Genomic DNA, 9903 nt, shown 5'->3' with positions numbered 1-9903 from the left:
AGACAGGGAGAGAGAGAGACAGGGAGAGAGAAGAAAAACATGCTAATCACATATGTATGATGATTAGGCTGCACATGTTCACCCACACACACCTACAAACACACATACGAGAGTGTTTTCAGGAGTAGATGTTCCACGACGCACACATTTGCGTCATGTGCCTGAATGTGTGTGTGTGTGAGTGTATGTGTGAGGATGACATCACTGCATCGGCACTGGGCCAGACAGGATTTCTCTTGGTCCTGTGCTGTCTGTCTTGCGGGGTGAGCGGCTGCTCAGAGCTCCATTTGAACTGAGCAATGATGACTAATGATGGCACACAAATAAACAGGGCCGGAGAGGCAGGCGAACAACAGACAACAGCACACTGACACTTGAGCTCCATTTCTTAACAGCTTTTTCAAGCCTCTACAAAGCCTTCACACCGATTGATACAAGATGCTACACAAAAGTTTCATTAGCACATATCCCTTGCTGTAATTGGTCCTGACAGATTATCCTGAACAGGGGTGTTTTACAAAATAATGTTGCTATAAAAGGAAGGGAATGATGCACTTCCAGTTTTTAGGCTATGTAGCTGTTTGTTTGAATCCACTCAATATGTCCCCTTGGACAAAATTAATGTAACGTGATGAATATCTGACCGAGGGATATAAAAAAATTGTGTATTGTTATTCCTGAATAGTACACAGGGATAGACGCTTTATGTTTATTGGGCAAGATTAAACAAACATACATTCCAATTATTACAGCTACTACTACCAAATTACTTTTATCCACACACGATCAAAGTCACAACCCTACACACGCGGATCTTTACCTCCCCTTATCAGCTTATCACTTCTATCTATGGTTCCATACCATCCAGAATGGTGCACAACAAACAAACAAAACAATATAAAAAACAAAAATTTACATAATTTTCTGCATTTAGCATACTTAGAGTATACATTTGAAACAAGGTATTATGGAGCCATTACTGTAGCAAAACTATTTACAAATGTAAGAGGAGAGTTGTGTGTGTAAGTGTGCGTAATCAGATTTGTGTATGTGTACAGGAATCGGCAAATGTGTGTTCAGAAATAGTGCCCCATAACGTTATTTTTCTGTTTTAATCTAAAGTAGGTTAAGAAACGATAAACAGCGCAGTCATGCTACCACAGACTGGTGGTATGTAGGCTGTATAGCTACTGAGGCACACACAAATCTTTCCTCATACACACAAATTGTCACACATTTGCAGATCTGCCACGGCAAAAGTGTAACAGAAGTTACATATAAAAAAAGATGAATCGTCTGTAAGCAAATTTTGCTAATACTTACATAATTTACCTTACAAAGGTTGACACTGCAGAACTTTTACTTGTTTGTAAGTCATCTTGAGTTGAGTTCCTGTCTTCCTACCTGACCTGCTTGTTTGACCATTTGCCTGTCATGGCCTTGTAAGCCTTAATACTTAATATTTTTGTTAATAAACTATTGAACTGATCTTGTCTGCCGTCTGGGTTTGAGTCTTATTCTTCTTGTTCTCACACCAGTTGCGACAATAGGACTCTTTTAATCATAGTCAGATCTCACTTTAATACAAAATAATTTCCAACAATTCAAATGTAAATTAACCGTTTGTTGTTGGGAAATGATAAGTGTGAATTAGGATTAGACTTAATTGTTTCTGATCCTGTTTAATAATTTGAGTAATTTGTCATAAATGATGACATATTTTTGTTCTGGTTGGCAGATAAACTAAAGAAAAGTATTCTCAGCCTTGTCATGCTTTATTGCTGTTTTACACTTGATTTTAGTATTAACTTCTGTTACACAAAATTATTTCAGTGTAGCGATTCCATTTTAATGTAAAATTAGAGTCTTCTGACCTCTGTAGCCACACTGTTGGCTCAGTGCTAGCCAGTCTACCATATTGTAGACACTATAAAGTCCAAAAACTGATGTGTGAAAAGGAAGATTTCTAAAGGAATGCTTCCACTGGCTTCAGCGGGCATCTCAAGTGTCATTCCAAAGAAAAACAAAAGGAGCAGTGAAAATGCCGGCAGTGAGATGAGGGTTAACAGGATTTCCAGGCACAGACAGCAGCAGAAAAAGCAAAGTGTGTCGTGGCTTTGGGGTCTCCTGGTAAAGAGAGCATGGGATGGTTCAGCAACTATACTGGCAGTTTGCGGGCATCTTAGTGCTATCTGGGTGTATGGATGTCCTAAGGGATGTGAGGCGCTGAGTGGAAGTGAGGGAGGTGGAGGTAATGAGGAGCTACAGTAAAAAGACTGCCAGACCTCAGGACAGAGGCTGAAGAGAGCAGCAGTAACCACTGGTTCTGTAATGAGAAATATGAGAAGTGTGTGTGTACATGCTTGTTACAGCTCAACATGAGTGTAAAATAGTGCCTGAGTAGCAAAGTGTAAATGTGTGTCTGAGCAAATGTGCGTGTGTGTGTGTGTGTGAGATTTTGGGCATTTTTCTTGTTCTGAGGGCAGTATGTGTGTGTGGGCTAGGGCAAGCCATGTCCTCGCTGCAAGTGATTGTAGGGCCATCAGCCCAGAGGACAGTAACGGCGTCTGATGCTCACCCACTCACAACGAGCCCTGCAGGGACTTGGCCAGGCTACACACACACAAACACACACACACACACACACACACACACACACTCCATCTTCCTCTATCCCTTCTCCCCACTGCTTGTCAACGTTTAACATCTTGCATGATACTCTGGCAATAGTCTGCAGTACATTCTTCTAGCATATAAAAGTATACATGCAGATGGTATAACACACACACACACACACACAGACAAACTCACATATACAAAATATCACACTAATTATTTATACTTATCTTGCCAAGCGCACAAAAAGCACATTAATGAAAACACACACACACCCTTAAAAACAAACGTCCAAACACACGTAATACCATTCATACATCCACATCCACACGAAAATCCTACTATATACCCTCTATTTACAAACAAAAACCTGAACACACATGCTAACATGCCCAAACATACACACACACTTTAGCTGACAAAGACTGTATATACAACTTAAATACAATGTACATATACACACACGCAGCCAACAGCTAGCGTCTCTCCTTGACCTTCACTGTAACCTCCCACAGATTGTAAGCAGCATGTGGCCCGGCTGACAGGCCTACAAGTAAACAAACAAAAGAGCTGTTCCATATTTCATGAGCTATCATGGGAAAATACAGTGAATATGTGTAAGGCTGGGACACAATAGAGAAAAATTCATATTATCATAATCACTTGGACAGCTCGACTTTTAGGGCTACATCAGGAAATATGACTAAACTTTTAACAGCACTGTGACTCAGAATACAGGTGTATCTGATGTGGGCAAGAGAACATGTAATAATTCTATTATTAGCTATGATAAATACTTTCCTGTCATACACTAGTGCTGGGCAATATACTAGATGAACCAGTATACTGGTTTTAATTTCCTGAATGTTATGAATTTTTCATATGCCATCATACCAGTGTATACCTGAAACAAATGCTGTAACTTATTTGTTTCTTCTGCAATAGAACATTGAGAAACATTTTGTTACTTAAATACTTGGAGTATTTTATGTCAGTGAGTTTATAATGTTTATACAACTATTTTTAAATATTTCCTTTTTAAAGAGGAAGCAATGTTAAAGTTGTTGGCATATAACTACAATGACATTTAAAAGTAATATTAACATTATATTAACTAACTTACGTTTACTGTTCATGTCTTTAAGATTTAATGTTTGTGTCTTTACTAAGGGGAATTCACTCTCTGTCCAAAATCCTTGCTGCTGCTCAGATTCTTTGAGAGTTCTCCAGAGCTACATGCTGCTCTTTAGCCCTTATCCAGTGGCTCTCTGTGGTTTTGACAAAGACATTTTTTATTTTTTTATAGGCCTAAAATGGTTCTTACATTCGTCACTTTACCCAACATTTTGTTATACATTGCATCCTGAGTCTAGAAAATTTAATCATCTGTGTACATATTTGTTTGAAAATATAATATTATTAAAAATACACACTACATATCATGTGTACAAATGATACTACAAAATAAAATGCATGAAGGGTGAGAACGTGATGGGGCCTCAAAATGAGCTCTGAGGTACCCCTGAGGTGTTTGTTGCCCGCTGTGGTAGCTGCAGAACCTCCTGTTTTAACAGAGCAGGTTCTATTTGAGCGTTAAGGTCTAAGAAAACTCTGTGCTGACCCAGAGATACCCACCGACTGCTTAAGGCAGTCAATTAAAATTGTATGATCAACTGTGTCAAAAGCCGCACTAAAAGGATTAAGACCGAGCAATCTCCTGCATCTGCTGCTGAAAGGAGGTAATTTATTACTTTCATAAGGTTCTTTTTTTCACTGCATAGTATCCTTAAACAAAGATTCAAATGTATACAAAAAAAATAATGATGAAAATATTTAATAAAAAACACAATTGACTAACTGGCAAAAGTCAACTTCAAATGAACTGACTTTTGCAGGATTTAAAATTGTTAGCTTGATGATCCCATTAACATGCAGGACAAACTTGTCTTTTCAGTGGATACTGAGGTTGATGACCGATACTAAAAATGGATCATAATCATCACAAAATTCCAAGTGTTTGATTCACTGTGTGCACCTGGCCCTATTTTGTCTCAAAGCATTGTATGGATAGGATAAATCCAAATGGAAATGCTGGTGAAAAAGTGGCATGAAAACTTGTCTTTTATTTAAAAGGGAGAAGACTTACATCTCCCTCTGCCCAGACCATGAATATTTCAGCTAAGCTCAACTTTGCTCTACACAGAGCAGCACTCTCACCCACGCTTGCACAACTCACACAAATACACAAAAACAAATACACACAAACCTACACACATAAGTCAGTTGTTAACTCACAGGTCAAAGCGTAGATTCTGCCGCTCCTCAAAGAAATAGTCCAGGATGAATTTGCGGACAAAGTCGGGGTTGAGGGTGTTGTCTATGACTTCTGTCCTGCCAAACTAGAAGAGAAATGAAGAAATGTGATGTTTGATTAATGGCTGCAAGACTCATTCAACAAACTACACACCGAGGTTTCTAGTTAAAACAATGCCCATGACCAATGCATGCCAGCACCCTGTTGGACTCATACATGACTTAACAACAATTATTTGTCAAAGACAAATTTGTGATCTGCATGTAAGCAGTGCTTAAGAATCACTTTTCTAACTCTAACCCTGATCTGAAAGAAACATGAGGACAATTAGACCTGCTCCATTGTTGACTCATTGAAACATTTGAACATGAATGCCGCATGAACAATACAGCAATGTCATTAAACATTTCTACACTTTCTGCGTGTGATTGTTAAGTTGCTCAGCACAAAACAAGTAAAAAAAAACCCAACAAGAGTGAGTTTTAAATGTGATAAATTCAAACCAACACATTGATCCAACAAGCTTGACCTAGCGTTTCTGAGGGCAAAACAACATCATGCTCTTATCACATACTGTAAGCTGGCTCGTAGAGCTTCCTAGAATATGACTTGCTGAAATGCTGAATTGCTGCAATTTAAGCTTCTATGGAAGCATTCACTGGTTATAAATTATTCCCCCACCACCCCACTCGTGCACTCACCTCTCTCCATTCCCTGTTGGCTATTCCTTGAGTGTACAGCACACAAACTGTTGAATTAGAAACAGAGGAGGGGAGAGAAACAAGAGAGGGTTAGATTGATTGAAGAGTGTTTAACAGTGAACAAACAACGCTGAGAAGTCAGCTGAGAGCGTGTTCTTTCCCCGAACCCCAACATGAGAGGAAAACTCCCTAATTAAATGTCACTAGAATTTTGCCTTGCAGCATTATGATATTTCAGAGAGGGGGAGATGAGGAAGAGAAGGGGAGGGTGGGGATGTGGTTAGTGAGTGTTTGTGTGGGTGGAGGACAGTCCTCCTTATTGACATTCGAGCTTCTCCATCCGAGGGAGTCTTGGAGTGTTTTTTGATGACGGACCACTAGTGAAAACACAGCGAGGCACTCAGCTGGCACTAAAATGACATTTAATTTGCATTCTACCAGCCTTTACTGTATTCACACACATCTGTCACATGGCAGTGACCCACAACTCTGAAAACCCCTGGGACCAGACACTGAAATCTCTTTTAACTGGTAAAATGTTCTGTATATAATGACAATGTGAGTAGTGGAATAATGTAAGACATTAATAGGCCATGATTAAATTACCCTTTAAAATGAAAGTAAAATATGTCATTATGAGCTGTGTCATATCTTGATTTCAAAGAGATTACCTGAATAAATAAAGGTGATATATGTGTAATACCTGTCTGGTAAATGATATCTTGCTTCAGCAGTTCTTCAATTCAAGCTTTAGCCTAGTAATAATGTACAATAAGTATTTACTATAAGGTTTACGTATCACAAAAATAAAACAAGATAGGTCAAAAATTATTAAAGTGTAACTCCACAACCAAATTCTGCTAACTCCCTCCCTCATAGCAAATTACAACAATGCAGCAGAGGACTGTGGGACTCACCTCGCCAGGCGGTGGACTTGCAAGATCACGAAATTACACAAGAATCCATCTTGCCTGGATTCAAGCTATGCACACGAACCACAGTGATACCGGACCAATTCTACTTCTACGGCATGTGCTACGGGAGCTAATGTTATACCCCAAATCCAAACGGACAATACAACATCAAACTCACATGATTAAAATCTCTGTATTTCAAAATATTTTTATTTTGACTGAATTAATTAATTAATTTACAATAAACATAAAATATTCTGTTGTAAAAAAAATTGTCTATAAAATAAAATATTCAAATAAAAAATACAACATTTTAATATATAAAAATATAATATAAAATATAAACTTCAAAATACTCAAACATGAAGTCCTACACATGCAGTAGTGGGTTAAATACATAAAAGATAAAGTACACTAACGCATAGACTAACACATTTGAATAAATTATGATTTACATATTTAATATTGTGCCACACTGACGCCTAGGTGTGTGTGAGACGACTTGTGTGAGAAGTGTTTGTTCGAAAACAGCAATGGCAGCTGCTAAAGAGGTTAGCGTAGATGCTGTTAGCATTAGTTATATCAGAACTGGATAATATTCCTTCATAGAAAGAAGAGTAAGGAACAGAACAAAGATGTTTTCACTCTTCTCCAATTTGGTTGAAGTTTCCCCCCCGATAGACAATAATGGACACATATCGTTCAACCAATCCAATCCAATGTATGAAATAATTCTCTCTTACTGTTTTTCACTAACAAACACTGATATCTACACTAAGACACCTAAAAACACATCTCAAACTGCTCTATTTTGTATAGTCACTGTTTCCTGATGTAATCTGAGCGGCAGCCTTTGAGAATAATCTTTAAAGCACACCTCAAGAGGAAGGCAGAGCAACCTGAACAACAATGACAACCTCTGTCTGTCCTTGTCCTATCTGGTCACACTGAAAAAGGAAAGAAAAAGCAGCCCTGAGCCCGTTAGTTCGTGTTGAGTGCTGAGTAAGCACTGAGATGGTCTGCCCGACTGGTAGACCATCCATGGGGACCCACAGCATGGTTGCTGAGCTGGTGGTTACAGAAGCTGTTCTGTAATCACGTTTAATTTCTACAAAAACCAACGTGTGTACATCATTGGCCAAGGGTGATTAAACAAGACTCTTAATGCGTGCCGCTCATACATTGTGGTTTATTGTATAATTGTTTGTCTTCAACTAACCAGGGACAGCAGATGGAAAGAAGTAGCTATATCTGGTTCAAAGCATTGTCTATTTTCTACTCTCAAGTCTATTAAAGAATGATTGTTGGTTTGTAATGATAACTCGTATTACGTACTACATTATGTTATTACTGAATTAAATTGTCTGCATAACTAGTACTGACAGAAAAATGCAGTGGTGAAGGATTACATGCTGTTATGGGTTATGAAGACAGTTGCTAAAACTGCATTGTCAGCAAGGCTTTCTCTGAACAGCCACAAAGTTAATGAAAACATATGTAAACCCAACTACCATGTCTAATTTATGGCTATATCATACCTTTATACTGCAAACAGTAAAGAAAAAAAGAGTGTTCATAATTAACAGATGGTGACTTCTGCTGTTTGTGTAGAAAATTGAAAATATGAACTTTGACATGCTTTAGGGATGAAGACAAGAATTTCCATTATATCTACACGACTGAGTCTCACTGAAGCCAAAAGGTGAAAGTTATTTAAAATGTAGCGTAAATTTAATGTGTAGCGTAAAAACTCTATAAAGGTCCTATCAGCAGGGACACCCACAGAGAAAACAATCAGACACTCTATGAGCTAAATAAAAAAAGAACTTGTGCTCTTGTGACATCTGATTATGAATTCTGATTCCACTGAGGTGATGTGTATTGTAATTAATTACAGAATCAATTAGTTGTAAATATATGCCTAAGTTAATGTATGAGCTGTATGCTGTATGAGCTGTTTGAACTGATACGAGTTATGTCATTTCAAGGGGAATTATTTAATCATAGATTCATTAACAGGTGAGAATGTGGAAATTATCACATATCTGATGAATTTGTTTTTTTCCCCCAAAACTGACATTTCACCTTTAAGAATAAAGCTCATGTTGAGCCCAGATACACCATATTATTACTAACATTTTGTAGAAAACTGATATTTTTACCCAACTCATAGTCGTGTTGAGAATGTCACACTGTTTTTGAGCACAAACACGGTGAACAAACACCCTAATTACGCTGCGTCTGGTGCGGCAGCAGAAGTGCTCAAACTTGCCGTGTTTTGGCAGACTGTCAGTCTGGATGTTGTATATGTTGCATTGTGGATGCTGTGCAGTGAGCTGGGGCTCAGCTGGTTGAATATACAGTCATCCTTTAATCTTGCAATGAAGCATGGGATGACACATGGTCTCTGCGTTATTGTGTGAGTGTGTGCGGGGGGTGATACATCAATCACATGCCTGTAAATAGTGATGAGTCCTCACCAATCCGCACCGGCACACTTTCAACTCTTCCTATTCATCAGGCTAATGAGGAAAGGGAAGGAAATTGACAATAACACTGCTAACACCATCACTGTTTTGAATGTAGGAAAAACCAACGGTGCATACTTTGATAATGTTCCTGTCTGCTAAATGCCCTTTTCCAATCTGCTGAACCACACTGATAAAAGCACATCCACATCCCTGCACCACAGGAACGACGGCTAAAATACACACAAACATGGACAAAACAGAAATACTGGATTGTTGTCCAGCTTTATAAGCTAATATGAATACGGTGCGTGAGCCTGCCTGAGGCCCTGGATGTGTGCATTTTTGTGTGTGTGTGTGTGTGTGGCTCTGCTGAGGCGGTCTAATGCTGTGTGACTGGGGCCAGTGCTGTCAGCAGAGCAGAGACATGGACGCAGCACAAGTGCCTCCTTGTATAAATGTTGGGGCAGGCACGGATGCTCATCCTCTTCTCCCACCGACACTTAAAGATCCAATCTGTGATTCTGGTAGCTCATCAATTATGTGTTCACACACACCAATCAACACTAAAAACACTATTGGGTTCGCTGCGCAGCACCCAGGTAACAAGGTGCTGAATATTTGAGGATTGAAGCAAGGTGATGTTGAAAGAATGCATGTTAACCAAACCCTGGATGAATTAGAGGGTACAAAAAACAACTTTATCATTCCATCATAACTCAGACATAACATTAGACTATTTCCCCCATTATGTGTATTTTTAGAGGGCTTTTAACAGACAGGGCTGTCACTGTCTGTTACAGAAAACAAAGCAGGCAAGACAGATAAAAACGACTACTTTACAATCTTCAAGCTTGTGTGTGCACGTGTGCCTGTGTACGTGAGTATGA

General features: G+C 38.8%; 1 protein-coding gene across 2 annotated transcripts in view; it reads right to left on the bottom strand.

The window, feature by feature from the left end:
• LOC118330949 (copine-8-like) overlaps positions 1–9903 on the bottom strand; it is a 62112-nt gene that overhangs the window by 31491 nt on the left and 20718 nt on the right. For both annotated transcript variants that reach the window (XM_035665698.1, XM_035665699.1), the window contains exons 3-4: positions 5632–5678; positions 4912–5015 (exon numbers count right to left, since the gene is read on the bottom strand). In XM_035665698.1, coding sequence (XP_035521591.1) covers positions 4912–5015; positions 5632–5678 — 151 coding nt within the window. The remainder of the gene's footprint in view (positions 1–4911; positions 5016–5631; positions 5679–9903) is intronic.

The sequence above is a fragment of the Morone saxatilis genome, unplaced genomic scaffold, assembly GCF_004916995.1.
Source record: "Morone saxatilis isolate NCDOM2014 unplaced genomic scaffold, NCSU_SB_2.0 Contig2, whole genome shotgun sequence".
NCBI lineage: Eukaryota > Metazoa > Chordata > Actinopteri > Moronidae > Morone > Morone saxatilis.
The sequence above is the reverse complement of the archived record's forward strand: the minus strand, read 5'-3'. Positions and strand labels throughout refer to the sequence as shown.